General features: G+C 34.9%; 1 protein-coding gene across 3 annotated transcripts in view; it reads left to right on the plus strand.

Moving 5' to 3' along the window:
• Cmtr1 (Cap methyltransferase 1) overlaps window positions 1-20,549 on the plus strand; it is a 156,331-nt gene extending 135,782 nt beyond the window's left edge. For 2 of the 3 annotated variants that reach the window (XM_089090049.1, XM_089090050.1), the window contains exons 18-19: window positions 3,639-3,747; window positions 20,273-20,549. In XM_089090049.1, coding sequence (XP_088946175.1) covers window positions 3,639-3,747; window positions 20,273-20,429 — 266 coding nt within the window. In that variant the 3' untranslated portion in view covers window positions 20,430-20,549. The remainder of the gene's footprint in view (window positions 1-3,638; window positions 3,748-20,272) is intronic. The other variant, XR_016141857.1, reaches the window with a different exon arrangement.
• The last annotated feature ends 702 nt before the right edge of the window (window positions 20,550-21,251 follow it).

Below are 21,251 nucleotides of genomic sequence, written 5' to 3' on the forward strand. Positions count from 1 at the left end.
TAATATCTGACACTGTGCACCGGTGCAGGGTTAGAGACTGTTAGTAACAGAAATACGAACTTCTTTTGTATGTACAACGTCATTACAACTTCAACTGTTTTTATGTTTTCTTCTAGTAACAACAATCTTAGCGTATCCTTGCTGAATTTTCTTGTTAATATCTGAGACTGTGCGCTGGTGCAGGGTTGGATACTATAAGTAACAGAAATGCGAACTTCTTTTGTATGTACAACGTCATTACAACTTCAACTGTTTATTATATTTTCTTCTTGTAGCAACAATCTTAGCGTATCCTTACTGAATTTTCTTGTTAATATCTGACACTGTGCACCGGTGCAGGGTTAGAGACTGTTAGTAACAGAAATACGAACTTCTTTTGTATGTACAACGTCATTACAACGTCAACTGTTTATGTTTTCGTCTAGTAACAACAATCTTAGCGTATCCTTACTGAATTTTCTTATTAATATCTGAGACTGTGCGCCGGTGCAGGGTTGGAGACTATTAGTAACAGAAATGCGAACTTCTTTTGTATGTACAACGTCATAACAACTTCAACTGTTTTTATGTTTTCTCCTAGTAACAACAATCTTAGCGTTTCCTTGCTGAATTTTCTTGTTAATACCTGAGACATGAGTTAAATGCTCCTATATTATATAAAATGTATTCGATATCCGTCTATTCATTATATATCTATTCAATTCTGTTGATTTTAATAATCATTTCCAAATTAAAAACTTTCAAATATATTTAATAACTAAAGTTCTGGGCCAGATTCCATCTTTTTCACGCTCTAGGACAAGTCTCTTGCAGAAACATTGTTCATCTTAAATTAATTAAAGAACCGCGGTCCTTTAAAATTACTAATTTAATAAACGGTTTTAAAAGAAAATAAAAAGAATATAAACAACATAAGAAACTAAAGGGAGCACTAATAAAGTCGTATAATAAGTCAAATTAGCCGAACAGAAAATAAAATGAGCGAAAAAATGAAACCTAAAGCGAAGAGTAACTCAAATTAATATTCAAAACAACGAAGAGGACAATAATAATAATAATAATATATTGAAAACCCGTCGTATACAGTAAATATACTATGACAGAGTATACAAAATAGTGCGAAAAGAGGAAATAAAAAGAAAACATACTAAAAAATAACAACAAAAGCAACAACTTCCTAATGGAAATATTTCGGTCAAGAAGCCCGCTTGACCGTCTTCAGTGCAAATTATAAAAAATACAGATAAAAGTGCAAAGGATAAAATGAAAATCATACCTTATAACAAATACTGAAACTGAAACCGAAATATTGGCATAGTCCTCTTCATTAACCCTTAAAAGTAAGATGTCATTTTGCACTTTTACTGAAATCGATTTGTATTTTGGAAGATATATTTTTTATTTGTTTTAACATTAGCAAACAGAAAAAGTCAATCACAAGACTAATCATGGTTGTCGGACCATTTTGAACCTCCCATCGCTTTTGATTTCTTAAAAAAGATATTAGAACTTTCATTTTTTAATCAAATGAGCCTCTTTCAACGTTTATACGACCGTCTCTTCTTTAAAAACCTTATATGCCCCCGGAGTATTACCTACAATTCTTGTGCTCAGGCTCTTGGGGGTTGTGCAACCTATTGTTATAAGGTCTTTGTGTTATTTAAACCAAAATGGCTTTCTCAGAATTTCGAACGGGGGGTTGTTTGAAAAAACACAGTGGGGAGTGCTAGTCGCCCTCCGATCACTTTTGACTCTTAAAAATAAGAAAAAAAAACATTGTGCCCATTTTACGTTTTAATTAGGTAGCACCATTGCGCTGCCTTTGATTACATAAACTACCAAAAACCCTCTCATAAGAACTACCAAAAACCCTTTAGTCCTCCCAATGCCTACCAGAATATACCCTTTTTCTCTCTTATTGCAATGCTCATGATAGCTTAAAGCTATTGTAATAAATAAGCATAATATATTCTATCCTTTTCAAATGACCCCCACAAAATACCTTTGAAAAGGTCGTGAAATAAACTTCATAATCAATGGTATATGTCTCTGAGTGTTTGAACATTATATTATTTATATTATTCCTGTTCAGCGGAATGTATATATATTTCTTTTCTGCTACGAATTTTTTATTATTCAACGCAGATATCTCAATTTTGGACATCTTAGTGTCCATCACATCATCAAAAGATTGTTTCCTGATGTTCAATGACAGCATTCTGTTTCACCTTCTTCAGTTTTTGTTTCTTTTCTTAATAATGTTTAGGACGCTGAACGTTTTGATTCAAATTCTTTACTCTTTATTCTCATCATTTGTTTCTTGTTCTTTTCTTTTCTTTATATTCTATTTGTTCCTTTTTTTTATTTTTTTTTATTTTCCTAATCTGAATATATGAATGGGCATGAGAGACTGTTAAAGAACACAGTCGATACCATCCTTTCTGTCTATGGTATTTTTTCCTGTTTTTGATCTAGAGACTAATAACGGTTTTTACACAACGTGTTTTCTTTTAACATTCCGTTTTCTTTACCTTTTTATTAATCTGTAATAAAATAGTGTCTCCATTTAATATCTATAATTATTCTTCTTCAAAAGAGTAAAAAAAATATTATAAATATAGAATTAACTACACATAGAGAATTTATATAGATATTACTATAAATGGATAAATTAAGCCAAAAACGACCTGAAATTAAAATGAATCACGAATTCAAGAAATCACCATAAACCAAAATGGGATCACCGTCCCTTAGGAAACCACGAATTCATGGGCAGGACGTGCACCCTTCGGCTAACTATAATTTGGAGCCTTAATTGTGATAAAACATTTTTCATCTAAATGACGTCACCTTCATATTAATTTAAATAGCAAAAAAAACTACACGATAGTATTGTAGTGACGTTTTATATTGTATAAAACGTGTTGTATTCAGACAATATTTTACAAAAACATCAACTTAATGGTATTTCAAGCTTCTTTCTGGTGGATACACGTAAAATTTTGAATAACAAAATTTAAATGTTACGAGGGGCATCATAATTATAGAAATGGCTGGGTGGGGCCGAACCCAAAATCCGTTGGGAACTACTGCTCTAAACGTAAGATGTCATTCGCACTTTGCTAAAAATGATTTGTAGTAGAAAGTATATTTTTTATTTGTATTAACATCAGCAAAACAAAAAAGAAAAGCACAAGGCTCATCAAGGTTTACTAATAAGAACTACCACAATTAAGAGTGGGGATGTTGTCGCTTCAAACTCTCTAGTCCTTCCAATGCCTAGCAGCATACTCTTTTTTCTTCTGATTACAATGCTCGTGGTTGCTCAAAGCTATTGTAGAGAAAAAATATATTATATTCTATCCTTTTCAAGGGATCTCCATAAAATGCCCTTGAAAAAAGAATTAATCGTAAAATAAACCTCAATTATTCAATGGGATATGTCTCTGAATATTTGAACGTGATGTTATTTGTTTATTCTTCTTCAGAAGAATAAACATAGATATTGTATTGTTTATTATATAATATATTTATTATTTATTGTATATATTTATTATTATTTTATCCTTGTTATAATACATATATGTATATATAATATTATTAATTGTATTCTTCTTTTACCCTGAATTTCTTTTCAGACCCTTGGATGTTGGGATTTAGCAAAAGTACCCAAAAGCAGTATTTCTTTCACACTATGAAACGAGTATCCGAATACAACGCCCCCAAAGATAGTTGTCTTCCGTTTTCGTAAGTTACTCGTTTTTCCTTTGAATTTAATTGAGAGTGCAATTATCATCTAAAAGTTTTAGTTTATGCTCATTTTCCTATCCCTTACCTATTATCTTGAGTTGCTCACTGTCCTGTCTCTACTATAGTTTTAGTTTTTCATTTATTTATTTGTTCATGCCGTTTTTTCATGCCATTTTATTTATTTTATGTTTAATTCAACGTTTAATTTTTTTTTCCCGGAACTACAGTAAGCACCCTATGTTATAAGACTAGAAAGGGTGTAATAAAATCAAGAAGACAGTGACGGAGATAGGAGCGAGACGCTAATACGAACGAATTTGAAACGAAGAAAAGTTTTTGTAAAAAAAAAAATATACCGAATCTATTTACACTTATGGAATTTTTACACCTATTTACACTTATAAGAATTATATTTCTTTCGGGGTTGTCCAGGTGTACATTACCCAGGGTATAGAGTCTCGTTTCCTGATGCCTCCTCCTCCTCATCAAAGATTGCTACGACATGTTCCATGGTTTCCTGTCTTATGATATTTTGACGAATACCCCAACCCTCCCAGAGAAAGATTTTCTGTTTGTGTTGGCGGGAGCAATACATTTTACGCCGCTGATATCAGTTGGAAGAAAGTGGTAATGGTTTAACGACTGTGGTTTTGGGTAACCTCAAGCGGGATTGATGAACGTGACATTACATATGGGAAAGCTGTGTATAAATTTGACCTTGGGCTAGAAAGGGTCGTTTTTGCTTGCCCCAAAGCCCTAGCCTACTGTGTGTGAGGTGAATTGGAACTGATAGTCTACGCCAGAGAGGAAAAACTTCTACTCCGAAAAGTTTTTGTTTTTTCCAACCATGTATTGGTTTTTGAGCAGACAGCTATGTTTAGCAGAAAAACCCAGCTTAAAACTTAAAGTAAAGTAATATCTAAAAATTAAGGTAGTCCAAGATCAGAATGGCAGTATTTGAAGTTTTTGGTAGTTTTTGTTAAAATCTTATTTAAAGACAAGTTTTAAATTCTTTACATTTGCGACGAATCCCTGGCCCCTTAGATAGAACAATTCCGCAGAAAGATGAATATAAAAAGATTACTGATCCTTAAAGGGACATTTTCTCATAGACAAGGAAGTGTTGCCATCTAATTTTACAAGCTATTTCATGTTTGCGACTTCGGTTGTGTCTGTGTCTTCTTTTTCTCTGATCTCTCATTGCTAAAGAGTTGAGGGCTTCTTTTGTCCTAGTAGCAATATTAGAAAGTTATTCCATTGATTAATACTCTTTGAAAGCTTATGAATATATGTTTCATCAATTATTTTTGTAAAAAAAAAAAAAAATATTCTGTGGAAAAACGAAGAGGGATTGGCAACTTCTTTGTTGTGGTACATACAGAAAAAAAAACGGGTAATGTATTGCGTCGGGAATGTTTCGTTATAAAAACTAACTGGATCCAAAAAGTTTGCCTGTGATCCCCTCGTCTCCCGGCTCCCCCTATCACGCGTTTTCAGCATAAAGGTAGGCATTTTTTCACCTTATTGAACCAGAATAAAGCAAGTATTTTAATTTGAACGATTGAAGAGCCTCTATTGGGTAGTTGTCTATTCACAACCCTCTTCCCCTCTTACTTCTAACTTTTTAGAGGAAAAGTAGGCACATTACTCCATGCTTAAAGTGGAATCCTCTGTGAAGCCTCCTCAGTGAAGGAAAAAAGATCTATTCTTCTTAACCGATGGATGACCCCTGGTCTTCTAAAGAGTTGGAGAATAAAAAATAATCTTTGGAAAGCTTTTAAGTCAGCAAAACCATCTTTGAATGCTGCACGTCTTAAGCAATTTGAACTCTACAGGAATTTTTTTAATTATGTATGCCGGAAGGCCAAATTCCTTTATTATTCCAAAAAATTCTCGGATTGTGGGAAACATATTCGAAAAACTTGGCAAGTGATCAATTCCGTCCTTAAACGTTCTACTTTGGCTCCTTCTATCCCTACAAGTCTTGTAGTTGGTGATGTGGTTGTTGAGGGTATTCCATCTGTTCAAGAAGTATTTACATCATATTTTGCCAATATTGGGAAAACCATTGCTTCTTCAGTCAGGTCTTCACAGTCACAACCAGATTACAAATCTTATCTTAGCCCCCATTGTCTCAAATCGATGGTGTTATATCCGGCTTCTGATGTTGAAGTAGCCAGGATTGTAAATAGCTTGAAGGGTTCTTCGTCGTCTGGCCCTGACTGTATTCCAACTATGGTAGTTAAGTTCATTCTTCCTTCAATTATTTCTCCATTGACAAAGCTTATAAATCTTTCTTTTGATTAAATAAAAAAAAACAAGTTTTTTAAACTGAAAGTAAGGAGCGACATTAAAACTTAAAACGAACAGAAATTATTCCGTATATGGAAGGGGCTTTCCCCTCCTCAACGCCTCGCTCTTTACGACAAAGTTTTTTATTGTTTTAGAAAATAAAGTTGTGAGACAGAGTCAAACTTTAGTGTAAAGAGCGAGGCGTTGAGGAGGAAAGCCCTTCCATATACGGAATAATTTCTGTTCGTTTTAAGTTTTAATGTCGCTCCTTACTTTCAGTTTAAAAAACTTGTTTTTTTTATTTAAATTTTTGAAAGTTTTTTAATAAATTCATGTTTTGATCTTGGCTCACCGTACATTAATAATTAAAACAAAATTTTCATATTAATTTACTCTTATTTAGTTAAATGGCTTTCTCGAAACTTCTTTAATTTTATTTACGAACGTTTTTATTTGTAATAAATAAATGTAACTTACGAATTAACTTACGTAACGAACTTATATATTCATATATTTTTAATACGTTTATTATGGGGTTCGCCCCCTAGTCAATACCTTGCTCTTTAAGTGGAAGTTCAAATTGTGTTCCAATTCTGTAGATATGACCACTTAATCACACAGGCCGTTATTTAGAATAAATAGATCTTATGAAAGTACTAAAAAATCTTTGGCTTAAAGAGCGAGGCATTGACTACGGGGTGAACCCAATTATATATGTAATATTTTCTGTTCGTTTAAAGTTTCGATTTTGCTGCTGTTGCAGTTGAAATACTTGTTTTTTTATATTAAATATATGATCTTTTTTTAAATAATGCTGGGAAGTCCGGCGTCCCCTTCATAGCAATTTCCCTTCCCCCCTGAAAACTTCCTTCATGGAAAGATCCTCCCATATAACCCCTGACCCCCCCCCTACTACCAGGAAAAATCTCCCCTGAAAACGTCTGTATAATTCCAAATAACCAATACTATATGTTAACATTGGGTAAAGTTCATAACTTTGAGCCCTCCCCCCGGAAACTTAGGGGGATTAAGTCATCCTAAAAGACATACTTATAATATTTTCGAACATGCTGAACAAAATGGATATCTCAAAATTTTGATCAGGTGACTTTGGGAAAAAACTGAGCGTGGGAGGGGGCCTATTTGCCATCCATTTTTTTTTGGTCACTTAAAAAGGGCACTAGAACTTTCAATTTCCATTCCAATGAGCCCTCCCACGATATTCTAGGACAACTGGTTCGATACGATCACCCCTGGGAAAAAAAAACAAACAAACAATAAACACGCACCCGTGATCTTTCTTTTGGCAAAAAATGCAAAATTCCACATTTTTGTAGATGGGAGCTTGAAACCTCTACAGTAGGGTTCTCTGATACGCGGAATATGATGGTGTGATTTTCATTAAGGTTCTATAACTTTTAGGGGGTCTTTCCCCCTTTTTTCGAAAATCAGCCAAATTTTCTCAGGCGCGTGACTTTTGATGGGTAGGATTAAACTTGATGAAACTTATATATTTGAAATCAGCATTAAAATGTGATTATTTTGATGTATCTATTTGTATCAAAATACCGTTTTCTAGAGTTTCGGTTACCATTGAGCCGGGTCGCTCCTTACTTACAGTTCGTTACCACGAACTGTTTGAAAATGGGATTTTCCCCAGTTCTCTTAAGCGAGCTAGAGTAATTGTTTTATATAAAGGTGGACCAAGAAATGATCCAGCCAATTATCGTCCAATATCTTTGCTGTCTGTTTTTAGAAAATTTTAGAAAAGACCATGCTTTCCCGTCTGCTTGCTTTTCTAGAGGCTAAAAGATTTTTTCATGATTTTTAGTTTGGCTTCCGAGCTAAACATTCTACGGAGCATGCGTGTTTATCTCTTTTAAATTTTCTCCACACTGCGCTTGACTCTGGTTTGATTCCTGCTGCTATATTCCTAGATGTCTGTAAGGCTTTCGCTTCTTTAACTCAAGAGATTCTGCTGTATAAGCTATCACACAATGGTGTAAGAGGACAGGCTCATACTTGGCTTGATTCCTATTTGTCAGGTAAAACTGTCTTCGTAGATTCCCTTTCCCGGTTTTCTTCTGAAGTTGAGTTTGGTGTTCCTCAAGACTCTGCTCTTGGACCGTTTCTGTTTTTGATTTATGTTAATGACCTTATAGTTGCGGTTAAGAATCAGAAGCCTACAGTTTGCTTTCGTCTATGTCATCCTGAATCTTTCAATGAAAAAAATCCATCGCTTTCCCACGTTGTAGACACTCTCATTGCTTTCACTGATGACAGTACGATTGGTACTATAGTGTAAACTAAGTTTAATATGCGCCCCAGATTAGTTGGCCTTTTTGAGGGAATCGCTCTTTGCTTTGGTGCAAATTTCTAATCATTAAAAGGTACCAAATCAAGTTTTTTAATTTTTTCCATGATTTCCCTGACGTGCTTGAAGTTTTCTTAAGTACAGCTTTCAAGAGGCTCTCTCAGTAGATCTAAGGAACAATCTGTCAGATTTCTCGGTATTCTTTTCGATGAAAACCTTTCATTCAAGCATCATATTGGACTAATTAATATTAAGATCTCAACGAGTCTTAGAATGTTGAGGAAGCTAAAACACATTTTCCTGGATCAGTTTTAAAAATTCTGTTCCATTGCTTAGTTGAGCCCTACGTCTATTATTGTCCTACAATATGGATGTCAACTTTTTTTTACTTTTTGAAACCATTTTCTAAGTTATATGATAAGGCAAGAATGCTTGTACAGTAAACAAATTGTTCTACAACTATCCCAACTAGCCCATTACTTGATTTGCAGTCTCTACATTCTTTAGTGCGAGTCATTCACTTTTCATCAACTTCATGGTGATGTTCTCACAGCCCTTCAAACTACTCCTTCTTTAGTCACTGATAGGTCTTCGCATCATCTTTGTAATTCAAGGAATATTAATATTTTATTTACTCCATCGATGAGGTCTGACTTTAATCCATTAACTGCTTGTCATACTACTACTACTACTACTAACAACTCACCGCAGCACCAAGCCACCTAAGGCCAACACAGCTACCCAGGCTCCTCCATCCCAATCTTTACAAATCCTCTCTTTTTATTTCCGCCCATGAAGTTCCCACTTCCTTTAAATCTTTCTTTATGACGTCCTCCCACCCCAGACGAGGACGACCTGCTTTTCGTTTAGCCCTAGACGGTTGGCCAAAAAGAAAAATCTTTGGCAATCTGTCATCCTTCATCTGCACAGCGTGCCCTAGCCACCTCAACCTTTCTCTCATTATAGCCTTAGAGAGCGGTATTGAACCACACTTTTCGTACAGCCCACTGTTTGAAATACGGTCAGTCAGCCGGGTACCCAGAACAATCCTTAAAGTACCAAGGACACCAAAATGAAAACACATTTAGCCCTCTTAATCTATTTTAGGTCTATTCATACCTGAAAATTCGGGTTTCCTACGAGTTTTTGTTTAGCTGCTATTAGCATTTTTAGTTTGAATAACTTCGCAAAACAGTGTTGTCAATAATAAAACAACGATAAACTTCGGAGCTGAATAATATCAGCGAAAACTATTTCCTACGAATCTGACACTGTTTTTCATTTATGAAAATTTAAGTTTACAAAATCTGTTGATTGCTATATATATAAATTAGTGACAACATATTTTGTGAAAAAATATGACCTCAAGTTTAGAAAGTGACTATTCTGATGTGTCAGAAAATATTTTGATGATGACCAAGCGCTAGATGGTATGCAAGATACCATTTCAGGATACTTGTTCCAGGTATACCCCGACGCCGCGCCGGCGAATCGACCAAACGCCACCGACGAGAGGCCTGGCGCCACCGAAGTGTAGTAACGCCACCGGCGCGCAACTCGCACGCCACCGCCGACAGAGGCGGTGGCGTTCGGTCGATTTTAAACTAATTTTGTGGCGATTCTTTATTGCGTCAACCGCAAAGTCAGAGCCTTTCCTTCTTGTGTGGTTTAGTATTTCGATTTTCCTGATTAGAAATCAAGCAGAGCTTGCATTATCCCTGAATTTTCGAGTAATCCCCTAAAAATCTATGCGTCACCCTGAAAAAAAAATTTGGTTCCCCAAATCCGCGAAAATCACGCAAACACGGTGCCACCTCTGGCGATTTATCACCAGTGACTTTCCCTGCCAAATATTACTTGGCATACCATAATTCTTCACTACTCTCTTGTTCATTAATTTTCGTCTCTTTTGTTACTTTGCATAAAAAAGAGACAGATGCAATGCAAATATTGCAATATACACAGTTCTTCATATGTTGACAAAAAACAGGATCGTCTTTATGAAATGAGTTCAAATCATTTCAAATGCAGTTTCCCAATCGCTATTTCTTACATCGTTTGTAGTCAAGAATTTTATTTTCAAGTTGAATCCCCCAAAAAAAACCTTCTATTGTGACAAATTTAGCTATAGACTAAGCTATGTACAAGGTTTGGGAATTAAAGATTGGACTGGAAGTTACTTAAAAGATATGATTCAAAAATAAATTGTAAAATATTGCCTATAGGAGGGGGGATAGGGGGCTATCATTTTTAAATGATAGTACCTCATTTTTTTTATTTAAATCCGGAATGACAAAAGGTTAATTATTTTTTTCATTTAGAATGACCACAGATGAAAATGATATCAAATTCCCTAGGAAACCATTAAATTATTTTGATGGACCCAAGGCCCCCCATTAGGACTTATTCATTGTCTTGGGTATTTTGCGATTTCTCATAGGCTACTGGCCTAATTTAGTTTTTGTGTGTGCTCCCTTTTAATTGTATTCTTTGTATTTTATTGAATGCCACAGCAAATCTATGACTCAGTTTTCAAATAATTTGAGGTATATCTGAGTAATTTCGACACTTTTGTTGTTGTCTTTGTACCCCCTTACTCATACCCTCAATTTTTTTCAAGAACACTAAGCTTTTTAACATTATTTTGCGTGTTTGTTTGAACCATATAGTGACCTAGTTAATTATTAAGTAACTTATTTTTCTAATGAAATCTGAGACAGAATCCTATCAATGTGGTATCCAGAGGGGGGGGGGGAAGTATTACATTTAAATGATAATATCTCTAAAAATTTTTTATTGAAAGCAGGGATCCCCAAATTTTTCTTTTCTAATTTAAAGCAGAAACGGTATTTTATCAAGGTGGTATCCAGAGAGGGGGGGAGTAGTGAGCTATAATATTTAAATCATAATATCTCGATTTTTTTTAAAGAAGGGGTGCCAATAATTTAAATATTTTTGTTATTTAAAGCACAGACGGTATCCTATCAAGATAGTATAGAAGAGGGGGGGGGCATAGGGAGCTATTATATTTAAGTGATAGTACCTTGATAGTACCTGTTTTTAATACAATATATATTTTTAATAATCAAAAAGAGAAAAAAAAAAAAAAAACAATATCAAAGTCACCCATTTCAACTGTTTTAAATGTGATAGGCAAAGGGCATTATAAAAAAATTAAGCTTCTAAGTTCAAAGCTATATTCAAAGTTTTCTGATTAGCCTAATTTAATATTAAGATGGTCTGGCCCAAAAAATAAGACACACGTATAGTCAGAACTCCATTGCAAATCCATATATAGCTAAATTTATAAAGACTCCCCCCTCCCTCCCTCCATAATGGTGAAAAATATACCCTGAGTTATAAATCGACACCATATTTTTGGTATATAGCCTAGACTGCAGTTTTTAACAAAATTTAGAGTTTCAGCACAATTCAAAATAATGAGTATTTTTCATGCTCTTTTATAATTAAATAATCACTTTACAGGGACTATTAATTTTGAGCCCTGAAGGGGCTAGAAGGCTCAGAACAGCCCATAGAAACCTAGAAACCCAATGCTCAAAAATTTGCTTCGTGAAATAACTGGCTACGGATAAAAAAAGGTCCTAGGAAGCTGACTACTTACTGAAGGCTGACTTCTTCTTAAGCGTCCACGATTAGGGGGGGGGGGAGTAAATTTACGCAGTGTGGTAAAAAATAAAACGAATAAAAGCAAAAAAAATTAATTTAATATTAATTACCAAAGTAAGAGTATTTTATTAAGGCTCATCACTAAACAAAATAAAACCCAGTTGTGCAGATGATCTGTATCTAGTAATTATGTCAGTGATTCCAACTCTCAAAATCTAAATTGGGCAAAATAAACATTAAGCAATGATAAAATAAAAAGTAATAACATAGAAATATGAATGTTTTTCTGAGATTATAACTGAGATAATTGCTCCCCCCGTCACGAGATTGGTACCATAAAGTTATATGGCATAATGCTGAATTGAAATAAGAGGCGTACAATAACAAGTACAGACAATGCAACAATATATTGTATACGAGTCATAAAACAATAATATATATTACATAATAACATTGACAGATAATGATCTAATAGTATTGATTTATTTAATCAACATTTGTCATTCAGAGAAGCCATGACTCTCTAATTTTTGTTCTTAATATAATTCCTGTTTTGTTCCACTAAATTTTTTTTGGTACTGTTCTAATATATGGGCAACATGCAAGAATGCAACTTGAGAAAAGCCAAGAACAGATAATATTACCCAGTAATTTCTTATCTTATTGTCTATAAACAAGGGGTTTCTCATTCCAGGAACTATATTCAAGCTTTAGTTTTTAGGGGTTTAGGAGGAAAAAAGGTACCGAGGTTAGTTTAAGTTATGTATTTATTATATGCTGTGCTTTACCCCCACCCTCCTAATGTGCAAATATACAGCCAAAATTTGTGTTGAAACTATTATATTTTTATCCTATTTTGTTTTATTTCACTAGCATTAACCAAACTTCACTTCTCGCATGTTCCCCAGATATTAGAACAGTAACTTTTTTTCCTGCATTGCTTTAGTATAACACCGTGACATCCTTTTCACAAATAAATACCCATAATTTTTGGAAGGCCTCTAGGATATATGTTCTGAAAATTCCATAGATTATTATTATTGTTGCTGGTTTGCCTGTGAGTCCAGGCAATTTGATGTTCATATGTTAGTCCCAAAACTCAGCTGCCCTTGCCTGAGACTATAGGCAGGCAGACCTTATGTCACTTGTTCACCTGCAAATCCAGGGAGCTTGTTGGGTCAACCAATTTTGAATGAATTTTGTTTTAGTTTAACTGTCTGAGCTTATAAACTGGGTTGCCTGTCTAAGACTTTAGGCAGGTAGACCCTATACCACTTGTTTGCACACAAGGCCAGGCAACTTTTCAGTCAACCAATTTTCAATTAATTCTGTTTTAGTGTAACTGTCTTGGCTTATAGAATGGGTTTTCTGACTCAGGACTGCAAGTCCAGGTGACTTAGTGGTCATGTTAATCATAAAACTTGGTCAAAATTCCTTAGACTCTAGGCAGACAGGCCTACTTGGAAAGTCTACTTAAATTACAATAGAGATGACTAAGATTTTTGGGCTGACTCAAAACAGACAATGTCTATGGAACTTGCTGATGAAGAAGCATCCTAAGCCTAATTTTCCTGGCCACATAAATTCTCAGGTAGGTTGACTAAGTCTTAGGATTGATATGTGACCACCAAGTTGCCTGAACTGCAATTGGAACCATGAAAAGCCATCTGTATGACTTTGTTGTTTTCTCTATGTATCAGTGGGGTAATGTAATTTCTTTTGTATGACATTTTAGTGGATCATATATTAAATAAGAAAACCAAAAAGTATTCTGTATAACTTTATTCATGTTTCTCTATAATAAGTCATAGAGTTTAAAAAGTCATAGAGAAGACTTTATATCATTCTCCATGTTTAAAGGAAACACAGTATTGCCTATTGTTTTGATTTTATAGTGCTTTGTATATAAGAGTAAATGACAATATTTGTTGCTTAGAGTATAAAGAACCAATGACTTTAATAGGCCTAGGTGCTAGTCAAACAGTGCTCACCCAAGTAATTTGTATTTCTAATATAAAAAAAGCATAAAAGTTATATGCTACTATTATATAGTAACTATGAGGTAGATTTATATCAAAATATTAAAGCAAATCACACAACCTACTAGGTGTCTTACCTTAGCCTACATAAGGTAAGCTATCGGTGGAAGTCATTAGGTCTGCAAAACTACCAATAGGGTAGCCTATATATTGATACTTTCTTTTAGAATCATTAATGTTTACCTTTACACTGCTTCATGGTTAAAAGATCCTGGAATGCCAAAAATCCTAGTAACATCAAAACTAGGCCTAGTCTAACCAAGCTCTTTTCAAGAAGCATTCCTTAAAAGTATTTTTCAAAGAAAAGAGCTTTGCTGAAATAGGTTCCGATTTCTGTTTTACCAGAACATACAAGAAAACAACACTTTCTGAGACTATATGCTGATTTATTTATTTTTTGGTAATTTTCTACTGTTCAAAAGCGCACGTTCTTTATTTTTGAAATTGGCCACGAACTTGCGTATTGGAATACATTATGTAAACAGGCGATCTTTCTCCTTAAAAAATGAATTATCGGTTTTTCACACTAATTTAAGACGTATGGCTATGTAAGTTTGCACTTGACCAATTTAATGAATTAGTTTTCATTTTAGGTGACCTTGGTACTTTAAGCAATTTCTCTGGAAAACATCTGGCAAATCTTCATCCGCTTTTCGGAGCGCTCATGCTTCAGAGCCATATTTGACCACTGTCATCACTGTAGCTTCCAAAATTCTAATCTTGGTTTGCAGACTTATCTTCCTATTCTTCGAAACTTTTTTTTAACTGTGAAAAAATACCCTGAGCCTTGGCTCTTCTACTCTTAACATCTTCACTGCCCCCATTATCTTTACTAATAATACTACCAAGGTAAGTGAAGCTGCCCACCTGATCAATCTTTTCTTTGCCCAACGTCACCTTTTCATCTTCACTTATTCCTAACCCTAGTGACTTATTCTTCTTAACATTAATTTTCAAACCTATTCTAGCACCCTGAGCTCGCAAATCCTCTAAAAGTTCATTCATTTTGCTCACACCTTCATCTAGGATGCTTAAATCATCAGCATAATCTAAGTCCAGGAGAGTTTATCCTCCCCATTTAATTCTGTGGTCTCCCATTGCCTTTCCTGTGCTCCTTAAGACAGAGTCCATCAAAATAATCCATATAAAAGGGGATAGAACACAACCCTGCTTAACTCCTAAATTAATACAAAACCAGCTGCTAACCTCATTTCCTACCTTAACCGCAGCAGTGTCATTCTCGTACATAGCACTAATCACTTTAATGTATTTGTCTGGTCTACCATGCAAGGATAAAACCTTTGCTTAAGCTCTTCTATCAACAGAATTGAACGCTTGCTCATAATCTATATAACTGAGGACCAAAGGTGTTTGAAAACTCAGGCGCTTCTCAATTATTAGCCTAAGAGTGAAAATTTGGTCGACACATCCCCTACCTTTTCCAAAACCGCACTGTTCTTCTCTTAAAACTTTGTCTACGGCATCTCTTAGTCTAAAAAGTATCATATTACTAAGTAATTTACTTCCTACAGAGACCAGACTAATGCCTTGATAATTACCACACTCGCTTTTTTATCACCTTTCTTATAAAGTGGCTTAATTAAGATTTTGCTAAAATCGTTAGGTACTTCTCCTTTTCCAAAAATCTTATTCATAATCTTCAGTAACTTCTTTCTAACCTCAAAGCCATCATATTTAAGAAACTCATTTACCACACTGTCAGCACCTGGAGCCTTATTTTTTTTTAATCATTTTAGTACTTTCGCTAATTCATCCTCACAAACAAATCTTCCTTCACATCCAAAGTATCACAAACTTTTTCATTTTCCTCTACATCTTTTCCTGGAACTCTATCTCGGTTTAGCACATTCTCAAAATTTTCGGCCCATCTCTCTTTAGTTTTTTCCTTATCGCTAATTGTGGCCCCATTCCTATCTTTAACTGGGTCAAGTCCGGATTGACTACCCCCTCTCAATCTATTAAAATGCCACTACACTATTTTACTATTATGCCGTCCAGCTGCATCTTCCAGATCCTCGGCAATTTTATCCATGGCCTCCACTTCACACCTCCCTAGTTCATATTTTAATGTTTTCCCCATTTTCTTTACATTCCTTTTGTTTTCATATGATCTATCACTCAGATAATTCTTGATCAAGTCATTTCTCCTTTCTATTAAACATAAAGCTTTTTCACTAATATTCTTAGCCGCAGTTCTAGCTTTCTTCCCTAAGAAATTTTAAGCAACTTCACAAATTATTTTTCTAAAATTATTCCAACCATCTTCCACATTATAAAATTTTAAACTCTCAAGTTTAGTATTCAACTGTTCCTGGAAAGTTTCTCTCAAGTTCTTATCCTGGAGTCAACCAACATCAGACTTCCCGGGAGGTAGTCACCCTTTCGATATTTCAGCTTTAAGTTAACCCTTGACACAACTAGATGGTGATCTTTACTTTTAACGTCAATAACGGCACTCCTATATACCCTAGTATCTTGTACTGATCCTGCCAGTCTTCGGTTTGCTATAACATAATCAATGAGCTTTGCTGTCTTACCATCACGTGAATACCATGTTAACTTATGAGCCATTTTATGACCAAACACCGTATTGGTTATAACTAGATTGTTATACCTACAAAATTGCAAAAGTCTGTATCAATTACTGTTTTCTATTCCTACACCAGATTTACCTAGGCTAGGATACCATCTATCGATATTTCTACTGACCTGGGTGTTAAAATCTCCCAGTAAAAACATCATATCTCTACCTGGAACCCTGTCTATTTGCTCCTGTAACTGTAAGTAAAATTCATCTGAGTCACTAGTATCTCTGTCAGTCGGTTCTACAGGGGCGTATACTACTATAAATGATACCCTGAACTTTCTAGTCATAAATGAGCAATTAGCATTCTATTATTAATACCTTTCCAGCCTAAACAAGACTTAGCAGCTTCCTTATTCATCATGAGCCCTACTCCCTGTCTATGTACTTCATCCTTCCTGCCTGAGTAAACAAATTCTATATCACCCAATTTCATGCTTCCTATCCCTGGGATATGAGTTTCTGAAACCATTAATAAGTCCAGTTCAAATCTTCTGAATTCGTCAGTCAAAATTTCAATTCGATGTTCATTTTTTAACGTCTTAACATTCCAAGTTCCAATTTTCATGTTCTTTAAATCATTGAAATTATTTTCGCCTCAGGAAAAGCAACAATCTCATATACCAGTGCAGGACGGGGATCACATATATTCTAAAGTCTCCACCGAAGTGCTTAAGCCGGCTTAGAACCGGACAGCAAGAAGTCCCTGGGACCTCCATGAATGTAGGCTTTGTGCAATCCTGGGCCCATCTTGGTCACAACATGGTTTTCAGCACTTGGCGATGCTCTTCTATCAACAAGAGTCGAAATCCTGCACAGAATGTCTTGATTTCAAGTTTAAATACATATATTTTAAATTTTATTATTATTATTTAGGGGGGGCGGGTGACCCTAGCCTGGGTTAGAAACGTTTGTTGTGAGGGGTAGTGAGTTTGTTTAATATTGTTTGTGGCTTGAATTCAAATATATATTTGGAATTTGGTTTAATTTATTGGATTGTCCTACATCTTCTTTTTTTTGGGGGGGGCGTCCTAAAATCGCTTTTTGTTTCGGGTCGTTTAAATTTTGTTAGTTTTTTTTTTTTTTTTGTTTTTTTTTTTTTTTTTTTGTGTGTGTGTGTGTGTTGAGTCTTTGAAAGGTTGAAACGCATTATATTGAAAATACTTTTCTTCGCTTTTTTTAGTATTTGTGTCATTTCTGTTTTTCTCTTGTCTTTTTCCTGGCCATAGAGCCTTACGGGCTCTATGGCCCGTAAGCTAACACAGAATTCAACATAGAATGTTGAAAAACACTTCAACATTCTATGTTGAAGTGTTTTTGTCGTAAATTTATTGGTTGAATAAAAAAAAAATTGGTTGAATTATGCAAGGATTTCCTGGTTACAGAGCCAAAATGGCCTCTATATAAACCTCTCTACATCCTTGCCGCCCCCAAACCCATCTCACTGTCAATCTTTTAGTAAAAAAGCAAATATAACGGACATTGTGGGGAAGATTTTCAGTTAACATTATTAGAAAGCAGTTAGTGGGTTCCTGGTCCCTCCAAATATCCATCCCCATGTTCTTTTCCATTCAGATTGAAGGTCTATTTGAAATTCTATACTGGCTTGTTTGAAGTGGAACCATCTAAACATCAGCAATGTGTATTATTTTAGGCATAAAGGGACCGGTGGTCCCTTCAAGATCTCTCCACCCCTCACATTGCCAGTTTCTCAGCAGAAAGTTAGGTTTGTTGAACCTTTTTTCAGCCAAAATCGTGCAAGGGTTTTCACTTGGCATGATTAGACCAAAGGGTGCCATGTTCCTCCACAACACCTCTCTTCCCGCCTATTCATTATTTATTTTGTTTTTTTATGTAGAAGGATAGGTACGTTACAACGTGGTTGAACAGGAATTATTAAAGAATTTAAAGACCGGAATGGCTTGAGGAAAAAAGTAAAGCCCTGGCCTTCCAGCACCCTTCTCATTTTCTCTGCTTTTTTTTAAAGGCATTAATGCTGTAGTTAGTTTGGGGTGAAATAATGCAACGATTTTTAATTTACATGTGGAGACATAGCGTGCCCTTCCCACTGCCAGCATTCTAGCAGAGGGGCAAGCGTGTTGTACCTTGTTTGAACCAGAATCGTACAAGGGGTTTTCAATGGCATAACTGGAGAGCCAAAGGGGGTCATAGACTCCAAAAACTATCCGTCAACTTTTTAGCACTGATTTGGATCAGACTCATTCCTGCCCATCAAATTGGTAAGAAAAAGTAGACATGTTTCCTTTTGTCTGAGTTGAGTAAATGACTAAAACTTGGGTTCTCTTTCCTTACACTTTAGTGAATTTAAACTTCATCTCCCGCCTATCTAGATTAAAAAAAAACTTTTTTAAATATATTCATTGATATGTACCCTTTTTGGGGATTTTCATTGAAAAAAAACTTTTTTTGTATTCATATTGAAAAATAAATATCGAAAAAGCTATGAAATTACCCCCCCCCCCTTCCTCTGTATCTTGAAAAAAATTGTCCCATCCCTGCCCGCCAAAATTTTCGTAAAAAGATGGCACTGAAAAAAAATATCGAAAAAACTCAGAATTAACCCCCCCCCCCTTCTCCTGCATCTTGAAAAAAATTGCCCCGTCCCTACCTGCCTAAATTTTCGTAAATAGATGACACTATCCGCTAAAAATTCTACTAAAAGTAGTGTAAGTCAATCAAGAAAACAAACTGTTATGAATTATATAAATCTTCTTTTATATTATTGAAAAAAATAGGGGGATATTAATTTATTTTTCTTTTCGATCCGAAAACGCGATTTGACGCAGTTCTAACATTGAGATTTGCACGTTTCTTCACATATACCTAATTTTTTTTGGCTTGAAGTTATGTGAGTCCTTGAGAAGCTACCAAACCACATTCAACAGGGTTTTTAATAGCTGTTTTTTTTTTCAATTCTTGTGAGTGAAAGAGGATTCTTGCCGTGTCAAAAATATTTTTTCGCGCTGCAAATACTACTGACGGCTTGTCAAAGCATTAATGATTAAAACACACTGCGCACGCTCCTTCTCCGTTCCACTCTTTTCAGAACTTTGTGCTTTACACCTCCCATGAAGCCCCTTCTTATTTAAATCTTCTCTTATGAGTTCTTTCTACCCCATCCGGGGACATCCTTCTTTTCGTTTAGACACACATGGACGGTCAAAAAGCACAATTTTCATCTTAAAACGTCACCTAAGTATCCTAGTCTTATTTTCATTGCAGTATTGGAAATTAAGTTCTAATTTTGTTCAGTTCTGATTGAGAAAAAATAACAGTTTTTACTGTAGGTCATGCAGTTCTTATAACAAAGCAAAAGTTGTATCTTATTTATGTTTCCATTTCTTATATTTCTTTATTTATATTTACTTGTTTCTTATCTAGGTTTCCTTCATATATGACATTCATTTATGTCATAACGAAAATCAACGGAAAACTTATAATAGAAATTAAAAAAATATGATGTAACATTAAAGTTTAGGTCTGAGTCTGGCTCAGGTCTTGGGATTCATGTTGCCAAGGCTAATGGTCTGGGATAAATAGTTGAAGCCGAACTTGATTTTTTTTTCAATCGTTAATGTTCATATACGCATGAAATTCTTATATTTTTCAAATCCTTTTCAGCTTTTGTATGGAGAAGCGTTGTTTGTGGGAGTGGTCTGAAGAGTCACGGCTATTAAGTCGACAACCGGAAGAAGCATCGGAAGAAAAATTGAGTATACGAAATGTAGAGTCATTTGTTCATAATATGAGTGCACAGTTGGGTATTATATGCTCCTGACCATCTTCTTCTTATTTCTGCCTTTTTCTGACTTCAGCTTATCTGAATTATAATAATTGCTCATTTTTATAAATGATTATATTGTGTTGATTAAATGCATGAGAAACATTCGAATAATTGTATTATCAAATCGTCTATGCACCAGTTCCTATATTTTACAGGCTGTTTTACACACCATTACAGGCCAAGAGCCTTTGTGGGGATTCGTAGATTGTTGTGTAATTATTTTACTGTTATATGGAGAATAAATTCATCTATCTATCCTAATACTACTGGCAACTCGTTCTCAGCCCCAGGCTGTTCGGGGCCAACACAGCTATACACATTCCTTTTAAGCCCCACTCTATTCAGGGCTTAAGTCTTAACAATTGAGAATTTAATATATAATTAAAAGTATTTATTTATATTGAAATATTCTACGTTTAATTTTTGTGTACTTAAATTTAATTTTATATTTATACTTATAAATATTTAATTTTATATTTTAAAAAGTTGAATATAAAAGATTTCGCCTGAAATATCTTTAAGTGTTTCAGCAAATTAAAGCGTTACTGGTTAAAGAGCTTCACTCTTTGTTTCCTTCCTTATTTGTTTTATTGTAATCCTAAGTAGTGGGATTTAATCACATTTTTATGTAGCCTATTATTTGCTATACAATTAATTCTACTACCCTTTAAGATATCTATTTATTAATATGACATTTCCGAGATTGCTGTTGACGAGGCCCCCTCATAGCAGTAGACCGGTTCTCCTGGAGGAGCAAAGTTGCTGCGCTCTCTGCACCACATATCGTGCCCCATTCGCGTGCTTAACAGGGCTTAA

Source organism: Artemia sp. Qi Xiang Cuo, chromosome 6, assembly GCF_049724085.1.
Source record: "Artemia sp. Qi Xiang Cuo chromosome 6, ASM4972408v1, whole genome shotgun sequence".
Classification (NCBI taxonomy): domain Eukaryota; kingdom Metazoa; phylum Arthropoda; class Branchiopoda; order Anostraca; family Artemiidae; genus Artemia; species Artemia sp. Qi Xiang Cuo.